Genomic DNA, 14,864 nt, shown 5'->3' with positions numbered 1-14,864 from the left:
GTTGTTGTTTTGCGTATGCTACTATTTATTGTCATACTTGTTTTGATGATCATAAATCAGAGTTGAATGTGTATGCATGTATGTGTGTGTGTGTGTGTGTGTGTGAAGGGAAAAGCTGCAAAAGACATTTCGGTAACTCAGTACAAGTCTGAAAATAAGAAAGAACATAACTCCTGGTAACTGAAAAGGCATGGCTGAAGGTTGTCTTAGTTCGGAATATGAGAAAATAGAAGATAAGCAATGTGACATGTTTAGAGGGCTTACATCTATTGTAGCTATTGTCTTACCTATGTGAAGTATTGAAGAATTTAGCAGACATTGCAGAATCATAACGTTGGAAGGATTTGAATTGCTGTACTTGGACCTGGATTGTAATTGATTTCAAGGTTAGGATTGTAGTCTGCATTTTGCATGAAGAGTGCTGTATTTAGTTAGAAGGTTCTTAATTAAGACATCTTTGAGCATGAACATCTGTCTCCTACTGCACATTTATATGGAACAGATTTGTCAAGCAAAGTTGTGTTTTTGTTGCATATTTCTGGGTGACCTAGAGTGCCATATATTTCAAGGAGTGAGGACTTAAATCATTGGTGGAAAGCAGACAAGACAGAGGGGGAGAGGATCATTGGAGAAAGATGGAAAAATGACTGAGGAACTCAGCAGGAACAAGCAGAATCAGAAAGGAAGATCTCCAGAGCCGTCTCCGTGCTGAAAGGACTGGGCCTAAACCAGAGAAGACAGTCCAGGAAAACATGACCATCCCCATGAAGTTCAAAAAAAAGGAAAAATATATTTTTCTTTCTGTAAGGTAAGAAGAGAAGATGAAAGTACTGCTAATGTGCCTAAAGGAAGAGTTAATAACACAGTGATTGAGGAGAGCACCCATGTACTATAAAGTAAGAGAGGAAATCTTTAAGCCACAAATATGGTATACAAATGTGTAACTTATTGAACTAAGACTGTATATTAGAAATATAAAAACCAAAAAAAATATAACTTCGTTTGTACTTTAACAATACAAATTACTAATTTGGAGAGGAAAAATATATGTACACCTAGATATGTTGCTAATCCAAGCTTTAAAAAAACCCGGTCAGAATCTAAGTTTTTCTATCTGCCCGTTTGTAACTTCCATTATTTTGGGTCTTGCCTTCTGAAACAAGAAAGAGCAGTTCCTAGTAAGTATTGGAAAAGTATTATCATATAATCAATGTAGCTGATTCAGTCGCTCTTCATTAGACTTAATTTCTGATCTCTTGATTGTCTTCATTGACTTTATATCGACTGGTTTCTCTAATTATTTTTCAAGATTTAGAAACTGTACAACTGTTAATGTTCTCTAAACTTGCATTTACTTTCTATGCAGCCATACCACATTGATGTATTCTTTTTTTGTTTTGTTTATGGCAACCATTGTTACTAAGTCAAGCACCCTATATATCTGTTCATTTGATTTTTGGTTCATAAGTAATAATTTTGCACTTTTTCCATTATATTTCATTCTGTTCCTTTCAGGATTGTTTTGAAGTTTAATTCTTTTCAGCTATTATCCCAACCATTTTTGTGATTTTTGGAAATCTGAGCAGTTCTTTCACTTTTATTCAAACCATTAATAAAAATATTGAAGACTAGCAAACCGAAGATTGATTCTTATGGCGCCTCATTTGATACCTGTCCAATCTAATGAGGAACCATTGATGAGTATCCTTTGAGTATAAATTTAAAACCAGGTTGGTATTCATTTACTTGTCATGTCACCAAGCCACATGTAATTACCCAGCTAATCAGAATGTCATGGGGATATCACAGCTTTGCTAAAACTACATTCTCAGTGTTTCCACAATATAATAAAGAGTCACTCCATCGAAAATTGAGATACTTTTGGGGTGGCAAGATTTTTTTCTATTGTGACTTCTGATACTCACTATATTTATCTGTTCACATTTTGCTGTCCTCAGTGAAGAGCTAATAGATTGATGTTTTTCTACCTTTTCTTTTCTTTTTATTCGCTTTTTAAAGAACCTGTTTTAAAATTATTCACTCACCTGGCATTATTCTTTTACTTTCTAAACAGCAGTTCTAAAATTCTGGACTGTCTGCCTATAATTCTCCTTTATAGCCTGACATTCTTACCATTTCTTTTCCTTTTCCCCCAGTATCCTCACTGGATGACATATACCCCATTTTTTGCTCTCCTCCCTGGAATAGTTTGCAATTATGTTTTTAGCATCTCTTTCTTTAAGAACTCTCTCCCATTATGACCTTCTTTTCCCCATCTGCTTCTTCTGCTAGGGAATCCCACTTACCTTTATCTAAAATCTGGTTGAAATCCATATTTGATTATGCTCAATGTTATCTTCTCTTAATATCTTTCCCTGATCCCGTAAATAAATACATACATATTTAAATAAGTATAAATAAAATATTTATTTATAGTTAAATACAATTAATGGCCATGTCAGATAAATCATCCACTAAAACATTTCAATGTTAATATACTTTATTTAAAAAGTACAGAGTTTTAAATTGTTTTCCATGGGGTAAAGCGGAAAGTAATGACCATTTGTATCTATCTACTGAAGAGGCTCTGTTCTTGATGAATGGTGATTATTGTATGGCAAATCCATATTTGCATGATGTGCAAAAAAGAAAAGAAAAGAAAGGATAAATGTCTTTTATTTACATAATTTAGAGTTTATATCATCCCATTTGTTTAAAATCATGAAATGCTGATGTTTTGACTTATTTCATGTCTTCTCGTTGCACCATTTCTCAGTTCACAGTTTATCCATAGATTTAACAGGGCATCATGGATCAGCCAGTGTCACCTCCAGAAAATGACCCACAGCAGAGATAGCACAAGAAGAGTAGGCTTAGCACTCAGGCCTGAAACACCACCACATTCTCTAGCATTCTCCTACAGATAAAATAAATAGGGGGAAAATAATTGTATTTCAATAAATAATGCAATGTTCACCAATAGACCCAAAGGTGTTTTTTTCAAAAGGCAACTGGACTTTGTTTTCCCTTAAAAATGTTTCTCTTCTCATCCATTCAGTTCTTTTTTTTTTAATCATTTTTTTAATTGTATAAAATACAAAAGAAAAGAAAAGAGGAAATTAAGGGATGGGAAGGGAATGGGAAAAGGAAGTGTGAAATACAAGGGGGAAGAGAAAAGAAAAGGATGCATTGACTTCCAACTCTTCCTAGCACAGTACAAGATAAATACACACCAACCTCAACTTTTTGCTTTTACATATTAATATATAACTAGCCATTTCTATAACATCAAATCTTTCTAATCAACAAAACCAAGATCAAAGTTTCATTTCTCTCCCCCCCCCCCCCCCACAAGTACAAAATCCAGAGTGATATCCAAATAAGTAGCTTCTTCGGTTCTGACTGAAGGATAGAAGGATTTATATCCCTTGCATATCTGGTCATTAGCATTAGCAATAGGAATATAAATCTTCCATCCTCCACCATTCAGTCAGAACCGAAGAAGCTTCTTGGATGAGAAGCAAAACATTTTTAGGGAAATACGAAGTCCAGTTGCCTTTTGAAAAAGCACCTTTGGAACTGTATTTCTGATTTACTCTGAAATATTCAAGTGTTCTAACAGAGAACAAATTAGATACAGAGAACAAATTCATGCATAAAAAGGGGCAGTCTGCTAATTATCATTTTTGCAATCAGAATTTAAGTGAAAGGAGTAGAGTCAGAAGCTGAGGAAAGCAGTAGTGAAGTTTACAGGAAAACCTGAATCTATCTTATGTTGTTAATACATATTAGATTTAGTTGCTAATTTCATTGTGATAGCTCATGAGGATTAGGGAGTAGCATGAAATGTTTCACAGAAAAAAAATGTGGTTTTGAGGCAGGATAGAAGCGAGGAAGAAATGTGGCACCCGTCACATGTTATTTTTTTTGGGGGGGGGGGATGTGGAATAGTAATAGGTAAAAATGGTAGAATGCATTGTAGTAATAGATTACTTTTTGGATACCAGAATTGATGTAGTGGGCAAATGAAGACCACGGGCCGAGAAATATCAGGCCATACAAACACAGACGTAAATAGAGCAAGAATTTGAAAAAGACACCATATGTTCACAGCAAAGGCAAAATAAATAATGTTGGCCATTTAGTTCTGAATATATAGTATTCAGAGCAAGATGAGATAGTGGGAAAAAAAGAAAAAAATAAGATATGAAAAACTGATGCAAATAGAATGCAAATGAATTTAATTAGAGAAGTGAAAGAAAGTACTTGTTTTATGGTTAGGATGAATCACTTACCTCAGGATGAAATCCATGACAAGATTCTGGACGTCTCCTAATCTTGTGAGATTTTAAGCGTTCACATTTTAGGGATTCATTATGTTCACAGAAGTTAAGGATGTAGCTTAAATCCTGAATTTTGTCACATTCAAAGTGATTTAAAAAGCCATCTAGGCCAACATTTGACACTTGTATTATCTGACAATAGTTGTATTACCCTACCGCTCCGCTCCTGTTCTTTGTCTCTGGCATGCTAGCTTGGTCATCTGGACATTAATAAAGCAAGGATTGTTAAATTAAGAAAGCAAGTTATTTCCTTAAAAAAATATTCTTGGTGTGCTGCTATTGTGAAAGATTATCTAATTTTCCATCTCCATGTTCTAATGTCTTCACTTCTCCTGCAGATATTCTCTTTGTTTACATAATTAACTAGCATCCAAAATTTGGAGCTCCACATCATGTACCTATTTTCATTTTATTTGCAATAATTGAACAAACAATAGGTTGGGTTAAAGTATCACTTGATTTAACTTTAACTAATTCCAAATTGTTTCACTAAGTGCTAGTTAACTATTTGCTAAATCTTTCTATCCAAACGTATGACGTTAGCATCATTTCAGAAGAAAAGGATATACCTTATTTCTATTGGTTCCATGGTAATTGGTGAAACTGTCTCACAGTCACATTCATTACTTACTACTACCATGAAGAGATTGCTATTTTGAATTTGTTGAATAACAAAGGACCTGTTGGCAAAGAATAAATAATTAATATAATAATCACTAAAAGAAAACTAACAAAGAATCAAACATGGGCCAAAATGTCATGGTCCTATAGAACTGGGAAGGAGGAATAAACATAGAAAGATTCATTCTTCCCCTGTGCTTATTTCTGTATATAAATTTCCATCATTCTCTGATAATTATTTATAGAATAATGCAATAAAATTCTTTGTGACAACTTGAATGCTGCATATGGATTGGTTTAACCCAATTTAGGTACTTACCTATCTCTTTTCCCTCCCTCTTTACTAATTAAATATGAAGTAAATTTTATTCTGAAAAAATTCATCCAACATCCTACATATTAAAATTTGAGCACAATCCAGCCAAGATTGGCTCCTACCAGTCCCTGATGCATATATGCAGATATACAATCATGGGTTCATTTCAATGTTATCTGAATTAACTTTGCTTTGCGGAACAGGATTTGTCCCTTCCCTTCTTCCATAGATACTTTCAAAAAGCTATAGGGCAAGGGGATAGGGATGGGATTGTTTAGAATATATCTGAAGCAGACAACTATATTATTAGTTTCTGTTTTGACCCATAAGGATGTTTAATCACAAATGTCTTTCTAAAATAATCATTCTCATATTTCTGCAATAAGTTTTTTTGGCACAATAGGTGGCTTTTATTAGTCAAATTCCAAATCCATGTTTTTCACATTTGCAGTGGGTAAATACAAACAACCATATTTTTGAGAGTATAAGATGCTCCAGAGTATAAGACACACCTTAGTTTTGGGGAAGGAAAATAAGAAGGAAAAAAAATCTGCCTCTGCCTACCAGCATCCATTGTATTTAGCTGGCTAGCTTCATCTTGTTCATCTTTGCTTTCATGGCATTAGTTTGTAGTGCTTGTTCTTGAGCAGCCAGTATTAAACCTTCCATTTCATTCTTGATAGTTCCCATCTTAAGCCATGTCCATGTCAAGTGGTCATCACATTTTCCTTCAATGTTTTTCAAGTGCTGTCCATGCAAAGCTTTGGTTTTCCATCTATTTAATCTGTCATCCAGCTGTTTTTCCTAATATTCTGCCTTTGTTTCTGTTGTTTTTATGCTGTTCTCCATTTTCACAGCCTGCAGCAATTTTTCTGTACTTTGGTTCACATAATCATTCAAACTTAATTTTTCTTCTTGTACAGTTTGATGGATTTGCAATAGCCCCCTGCCCCCTATTTTTCTTGGCAGGTACAACCTGTCGATGTCACTTCGTGGATGTAAAGCGTGGTACATATTCAAAAAGTTTGTGTGTTTTCTGGTCCAAGTTTTCCAGTTCAGCCAGAGTCCAGTTGATGATTCCAGCTGAGTAGCGTATCACTGGAACTGCCCATGTATAAATGGCTTTAATTATGTTTCCAGCATTCAGCTTTGATTTTAATATTTTGCGGACCCTCCTGATATATTCCTTTTGTGTTGACTCTTTGACTTTTCCATTCAAGATGTTATCTGCTTCCAATATCCCTAGGTACTTGTAACCATCATCCTTTGCTAATGCTTTCATTATATTTCCATTTCCCAGTTCTATTCCTTCTGGTTTTTCCATTTTTCCTCACCGCATGGATAATATAGCATATTTTTCAAGCCCAAAGTTCATTTTGATGTCACTGCTGAACATCATCACCATCATCATCATCATCATCATCATCATCATCATCATCATCATCATTTTCAATCCTGCTTACTTGTGTGTGATTTCTGAATGTGATTTCTGCTGCAAACTCTGACCAGCCAGGTCAGCTTCAGAACTTAGTGCAGCCTGATTCAGTACAGCTGATTGGTGGGTGGATAGGACTGCTTGAATACTTCCAATCAACTGTTCCAGGTTTCAGGGTTTGCCACAGATCATTGCGGCCTCCATACTGCAACATTTTTGGCCTCTGGTGGGGGTGGGTTGGTCTACATTCAGTATATAAGATGCACCCAAATTTTTACCCTCACCCAAAAAATACAATATACATCATTATTGAAATTATGCTTTCACAAGTTTGGGTGAGGGGTTCCATTGGAAGAACACATCTTTAGTACTTTTTGTGTGCTTTATGAATGGGCAAGATAGCAAGTATGCTTCATGCTTAATTGATTCTGTTTCCCCACAAGAGCTTACTATGTGTGGTTTCATTACATATAATAAATAGGCTAAAACAGATTCCTACCTCCACTCTCTCTCTGATAAGTTGCATATATCATTATTTGAGTCACTGGATCTGATATCTAAAGCTTTTCAGAGGTCATTCTTTTTCAGGTCGAAAAGGGAGACGGCCTTGCGGACATGTTTCAGAAGTATAGTTCAGTAAGGCATTTGATAAGGTAGACCATAACCTACTACTAGATAAAGTAGAAGAATGTGGGTTAGACAGCATCACCACCAGATGGATTCGTAACTGGCTGACCAACCGCACTCAACGTGTAGTCCTCAATGGAACTGCATCTACATGGAGGGAGGTATGCAGTGGAGTATCCCAAGGCTCTGTTTTAAGCCCAGTACTCTTCAACATCTTCATCAATGATTTGGATGAGGGGATAAATGGGGAACTCATCAAATTTGGAGATGACACCAAGCTGGCAGGAATAGCCAACACTCCAGAAGATAGGCTAAAGATACATAAGGATCTTGACAAACTTGAACATTGGGCACTATCTAATAAAATGAAATTCAATGGTGAGAGGGATCTTGGAGTCCTAGTGGACAACCATTTAAATATGAGCCAGCAGTGTGCAGCAGTTGCTAAAAAGCCAACACAGTTCTAGGCTGCATAAACAGAGGGATAGAATCAAGATCATGTGAAGTGTTAATACCACTTTATAATGCCTTGATAAGGCCACACTTGGAATACTGCATTCAGTTCTGGTCGCCACGATGTAGAAAAGTTGTGGAGACTCTAGAAAGAGTGCAGAGAAGAGCAACAAAGATGATTAGGGGACTGGAGACTGAAACATATGAAGAGCGGTTGCAGGAACTGGGTATGTCTAGTTTAATGAAAAGAAGGACTAGGGCAGACATGATAGCAGCGTTCCAATATCTCAGGGGTTGCCACAAAGAAGAGGGAGTCAAACTATTCTCCAAGGCACCTGAAGGTAGAACAAGAAGCAATGGGTGGAAACTAATCAAGGAGAGAAGCAACTTAGAACTGAGGAGAAACTTCCTGATGGTTAGAACAATTAATCAGTGGAACAGCTTGCCTCCAGAAGTTGTGAATGACCCAACACTGGAAGTCTTTAAGATGATGTTGGAGAGCCATTTGTCTGAAACGGTATAGGGTTTCCTGCCTAGGCAGGGGGTTGGACTAGAAGACCTCCACGGTCCCTTCCAACTCTGCCATTGTATTGTATTGTATTATTTTACGCTACTGTCCTGCCACTTCCCTATGCATGTATTAAAGGACTCTATTTTTGTATTAATCTTTAAATCAGTTCCATGTAACATGCCATGACATATAACACCACTGAATCCAGAACAGACGATTTCAGTGGTCTGGCAGGGAAGCATGAAGTTAAATGAGGACTTGACGATGTGTAGATGTGGACAAAGGCATATTTCCACTCAGACGTCTTTACTTAAAATACATATTGTCTTACTAAGAAAATGCTTTGCTTTTTCCAAAAATCACAGAAAACTGAAGGAGGGGGAAGATTTGTAAGGGAGGCAGAATCCTTTGAACTGGCTCCGGGAAAGAAACAACAGGGGAAACTGCAATTAAAAGAGCACTAAGAGGAAGATTAAATGCTCTTGGGGTTTTTAAACTTACTGAACCCCCATTAAAATTACACTTACTAGGATCTGTAATACGATGATGATAAACACAATGTGCATTTACAGTTTAACACACTAGGTTTGAACTTTCTAGCAACGTCTACAAACAGCTGGACCTTGTAGCACAACTGACATCAGTGTAATGAAGCATCTGTGGCTTTGTGGATTTGTGGGGAGGGAAGAGAAAGGGGCCAATAAAAGGAAAAGAGGAACATTCCTTAACACAGTATTACAGCTATGTTTTAAATATGAAGATATCTCAGAAAGTTATAAATATTTATCTGATCCGCAAGGGAATAAAATATACCAGGGTACCCATTTCAGGAAGGGCTATCAGCCAATCTCATAGGTTGTAGCATTTTCAATAGCAACTTTGCATATATAATCAGCTCATAAGATGCCCAGAATGGGACAGTATCCAGCAATTGACATAGTTACCATTTCAAACACATGGTGCTTTAAGGTTAATTTGGGAAGGGGAATAAAAAGGGATTAAACACCAGAGATTTGGCTAGACTTTTAAATGATGTGGACTGCCCTGTATTTGGAAGTGTTCCCAGGGACATTTAAACACAGGAGAAAATCTAACATAAATGACACTGATCAGGAGACATTTTGTCCCAAACTGCCTGTGCTGTGGATGAACTATAATGACTTACCATAATAATATATTATGTTAAAGTTGTATGTGGGATAACTGATCCAATCCCTATCAGCACAAGCCAACTCCTGGAAGGCACCAGATAAAGCAAGGCTGACTTTATCCATATGAATGAACCAGAAGGGGTACTAGCTCTTCCAGATTGTGGGATATGGTTTTAAGCAACTTCATGCTTTGTCAAAATATATAAGGTACATCAAGGAATCTTGCTTTCTTGGAATGTATTTTCAATTATATGTGCATAGTGCTCTAGAGAGAATCTGATCCTCGCAATCTTAGAGAGAATGTGGTTTTATTGGGTATTCCCTTTTCAAAAGGGCACCTTGGTCAGCTATTCAGCTTATAAGAAGCCCATTTTAAAAATCTTCTTCTGAATCGCCTACAAAATCTCTTATTACTCCAGCCAGATTCCTGACTAGTAAGGCTTTAAAGACAGCGAGGGATGGCTCATGTTGTTTCTGGTCAACATCAGTTTCACCTGGGTTCATTCAAAAATTAATTGCATTCCATTTCCTAATATATCTGTGATTGTTTTAAAGAAACAAAAAACACACGACAATTTATCTTACTGTTTAACATTTATTTCCAAGGTTTAGCCATCTTTCCAAAAATGTTTTTTTGTGCACATTTTGTTTAAAATCTCTGCTTTTTTATGAATAGCGTTTGTCTCAAAAGACAAATATATGGACCTTTGATCCAATGTTTTTCAACTGAGTTTTTCTCCAAAGTTTCATATATGCAAAGGCAAGCAACAAACACCAGCACATAAACAGGAACAACTCACACCTCTGTCTAGTATGGTTTGCTCCACTAAGGTGCATATATCTTTCCTGACCCTTCAGACATTATGCATTTGGATATAATCGATCCCAGGTAACAATCTAGGGTCACAGACCACAATGAACTCAATTCCTGCCATTATTCTGACAAGTCATCAGCATCTTAGCTTATGTTACTTCACTTATTCCTTCCTAAGATAGCTTTATTTGTTAATTTGGTCAATGACTAGCAACATAAAATAATAAAAAGGGAAATAAAGAAAACAATACCAGGATTAATGGGGATAAATTATATGCTGGCAACTATAAAATAAATCAAATATAGCATACTCTGAACACCCCTATTACAATAATAATAAGTTTATTTGCCCAATACTAATAAATCTGAGGTTGAGAGAACTTTCTTGACATTACAATATAACAAGACCACACACATCATTCAGGCCTTCTCTGAATGAATATAGTAGTGCATTTTCAGACATCCTTATCTTAGATTCCATCTGTACATAATTTAATGAAGTGTTGGCTGCTTCTCCATTCCTGTAGCCTAATTAGGCACAAAAATGTCATGTTAATGTCTGAGTTATATACAAAGTCAATTCCATGTTGGTTCATAGGCAAAGGATTAAATTACAGTATCAGTTGTATAAGAAAGATATAGTTAGTATAGTGATGTCTACAGTCTCCACTATGTAATTCATCAAGAAAAAAAGTGTTATCTTTTTGTCCAGGTTATTATTCCCAGATATAATATAAAAAGGATTTAAATTAAGAGAGGATGGATGTGGAAACATGCAGTCTACAATATGTTTCTGAACTTCAACTTTTTCAGTATGGTCAATATTGTGGGTGCTGGCCAACTCAAGGTGGAGAATATACCTCTTGCTTCCCATTTTCTCCACAACTTTCCTGTGAGATGAGTTGGACTGAGAAGCATGTCACCAGTCAGAAGAAGGCCCAGCCCTCTGGTTTCTAGGCTACCACCTTCATCACTACACCAAATTAATTTATAGATTGATTATATGCCATTAAGACATTGCTGACTCTACATTTGTTCAATCTTCTGGGTTTTTACACATGATAAGTACCTTTAGGGATATGTATTACAAAAGCAATTCATTGCATCATTAGACAAACCATGCTTGTTTGGATCATCATTTCAGAAATATTTCCTTACCAAACAGAGAAACAGAATGACCATGAATGGGCAAAAGAGCAGTGGAATAGAAGCTACTTCCAGATTTTGGACACCTTCTATAAATTACTCCATTCCGAGGTACCTTGGTTCAAAAATTGTTGCTTTATGATGCACCATTTCAGTGAGTTATATGTCACGACAACATGTGTTTTGGTACTATATATTGATGTAAGGGAGGAAGAAATATGCTATTGCAAAACAAGTTTGTAAAGCAACTCCCAGACATGAACCTAAACCATCAAACAACCCAAAGTACTTGTTGAAATCATGGCTATAATGGCTGAACAAATGCAGGGATCATAGATTTATTTGGCCTAGTTAGATTTCTTTAGCACCTGTTGAAATAATCTTTCCCTAGTATAATCTAGATAAGTAGCTAACCTCAAGCATTCTATTTTCTCTGGCAGTTTTAGTGGTTATGCTGGGATTTCATCTCACAGCTGTCTCATTCTGATTTTTCTTCCTGTTGGTTTAAGTCACAAAACAAAGTGCGCACACATCTATTCTCAATTCATAATGTGGAAAATGATGTACAGTCTCTATTCAAATATCTGTTACTCACATAATTATCAGTTGCAAAACCCAAACCCTAATGGTGTGGAACAAACTTCAACCATTCAACATGCAGATATCTGTTGTTTTGGTTTCCAATCCTCCTAATGTATTTTCCAGACTTCTGGCTAGATTTCTAATTCACATTTTTTTTTAAAAAAAAAAACCAGATTGAATGTTACATCTACATTGCTAGGCTGTTAAAGAAACACAAATAAAAGAGGGATGGATCAGTGTTAAGCAATTAAAAACAAAAGAAATTATTAAGACAGTAGCCAAAGTTCAGCATAGTTCAGTGAATAGATCTATCTTATGGACAATTTGTGTTTGAAATAGGCAGTGGAAGCACATTTTTAGCCAGCTGGCCCAGATTTACTGAGCACTAAATTTGCTTGTTTTAACTGGGAAAACAGAAGCTATTTCTAGTCTGATCATTATCTGCTAATCAGGGCTTGGAACTGAAATTGAACAGATCAATAATAATTATCCAGTCATATATTGGAAGGGCCCCCGGTCAAGTGAAAACATCTTCCTTAAATGGTTTTTTAGCCTTTATTTGAAGGTCTCTAATGAAGTGGGACATTCAGATAAAGGCTAGATAACCATATAGGTTGGGTTAAGGCAAAGATAATGCGAAGTAATTTTTATGGACATTTTAAAATATTTTATAAGTAGGTAAATTTGGCTAAACAAGGGGCCTTCAGAAGGATGGATAAATTTAAAAATAAAAGCGATAAAACATTTGATGAAAGAGGACACTGCTGTGAGGCAATGCAGAAAAGAATATTGTGGAGTTTCTATGGGAATAATAGTGATATTTGGGATTCCTTTTAGTAAATTGTATAACTGGTTTTAAAATCAAAAAAATGTCTAATGCTGAATATTCATTATGAAGGTTTTTACATTTGAAGCAGCATCTGCAAAAAAGAATTATTGAATTATTCTGGTGACTGTTGAGTTGTTAACGTTTGTCTCTTGACTGAAATTAGTTTTAGGAAACTAAAAATGCCTTAGAATTGGCCTATTACTCTTAAAATTTCTCCGTACTGGCCAATTTTAATATTTTCCTCCAATTTAATAGCAAGGTGCTGTTGATCATTTAATATACATTACAAAATACTATTTCTTTGTAATAATTCTTTCAATCTATTAAACAGAGAAATATATGAATCTTTCCTCAATTCATAGAGCTGCAGAATTATATAGTACATGATCAAAACTAATTTCTGCTTTTTATTCTATACTTTTCCGTCAATGTATCTTGGCTAAACTGCCTTTTACCAAAGAAAAGATAGATGTGAGCTAGGATTTCAGAGTAATGTCTAATTAAAAAATATTTTCGAACACAAAGTCAATATTGTACTATCTGCTGGTAAAATTACTCTAGTAAAATTACTCTAGTTCTCTACTGCTATGCAATGAGAGTTTGCTATTTTTATCTTTTCCCCTGCATTCACTGGGAACAAATTAGATATATCGGTCACAGGGAAAATATAGTATCCTATCATTTTCTTGGGGAAAAAAATGGATCTAGAGATAGATCCAAACAGCTAAGACTTCCCCATGCATTGACAGTAGCACAACTTTTATTTTGTCTACTGTTATAATTTCTCCATAAAATTCTTACAAATGTTACCAAACTATAATTACAGATGTTAAAAAATAGAACTTTAGTAAATGTGGAAACAAATTGGTTTTCAAACCCAAATTAACTAAGCCAGATTTTTTTTTCAAAATTAAGATTTTGTAGTTTTAAAGTCGAAAGCCTGTTACGTGCTTATTGAAACCTCACACTCTTTGCCATGCAACACCATTATTATTGCAAAAGCTGTAAAATTATGTGTTCTTGCACTTCATCAATTCAACACTGCTAATAGATGAAAAGATTTATTAGTTGGTTTAAATCCTTGCAAAAATAAGAGCCAATTTACAATAACATTTGACTTCCTAAAATTGGCTGAAATGTACTCCAATTTTAATCGGTTTTCTTAATCCAAATAATTCCTCCCATTTATTTCTAACAATTTAGCTGAAAATATTATGACAATAATAGTCACCTTGTGTTTAAAAATGATTCCCTCCCTAAGTAAACTATAATCTTTAACTTAAACCCGTTCTGTGGTGTGTTACAAATGAAAACAATTGACTTTCCAGCATTTCCATTTTAGTAGTATTTTTCAAGAAGGAATATAGTTAGTCATGGATTTTGGATGGAAGAGAAACAGGACTAGTCATGGGTGAGATCCCTTGTACTTGGTTCAGAAATTATCTATTTTTTCCAAGTGATTCTTGGAAAAAAAATACAGATTTTTCTAATCTGATTCCAGTAAAGCTCAGGAAATAAAATTACAAGGAAATTTCTGCAAAATTATTTAGCAATTATTTTTCCTTACTAAGCAGGAATCTCCTTGTGACAAGATAGGTGACTGATTTTGAAGGGAGCTCACCAAAAATAAAGAAGCAAGTTAGATATCTTCCTTATTGGGCCCAATACTTCCTTGGGCATATGCCCACCAACACACCCATTCTCTTCTAGAATTAATAGATTTTATAACTTTGTATGGGTCCTGATTAATATCCAGTTATTTCCTGGGTCTACTGACTGATGTCTGTAAGGCTAAACTTTATATTACTGGGCTGACGGGATGCAAGGAAAAATTTAGAATGGTGGACACGAATCAGATGGACTTGAATCCAGCCCACAACTGAGTGTACAGTACTCAATACCATCTCTATAAACATTTGGATCCGGTGGGCATATTTAGAAATGTAAACATGCATAATATTTTAGACACAGCCTCAAAATGAGGCTATTATGGTTAGTTATAAGATATCCCTTTAACAGAAAGCCAACTGGTGAGA

General features: G+C 35.4%; 1 protein-coding gene across 3 annotated transcripts in view; it reads right to left on the bottom strand.

The window, feature by feature from the left end:
- Positions 1-2,456: 2,456 nt before the first annotated feature.
- CACNA2D3 (calcium voltage-gated channel auxiliary subunit alpha2delta 3) overlaps positions 2,457-14,864 on the bottom strand; it is a 631,895-nt gene continuing 619,487 nt past the window's right edge. For all 3 annotated transcript variants that reach the window (XM_081935818.1, XM_081935819.1, XM_081935820.1), the window contains 3 exons: positions 4,911-5,023; positions 4,296-4,378; positions 2,457-2,917 (listed from right to left, as the gene is read on the bottom strand). In XM_081935818.1, coding sequence (XP_081791944.1) covers positions 2,825-2,917; positions 4,296-4,378; positions 4,911-5,023 — 289 coding nt within the window. In that variant the 3' untranslated portion in view covers positions 2,457-2,824. The remainder of the gene's footprint in view (positions 2,918-4,295; positions 4,379-4,910; positions 5,024-14,864) is intronic.

The sequence above is a fragment of the Natrix helvetica genome (genome assembly GCF_964273705.1).
Source record: "Natrix helvetica genome assembly, chromosome: 1".
NCBI classification, from domain to species: domain Eukaryota; kingdom Metazoa; phylum Chordata; class Lepidosauria; order Squamata; family Natricidae; genus Natrix; species Natrix helvetica.
Note: the sequence above shows the minus strand (reverse complement) of the source record. Positions and strands in the feature narration are given on the sequence as shown.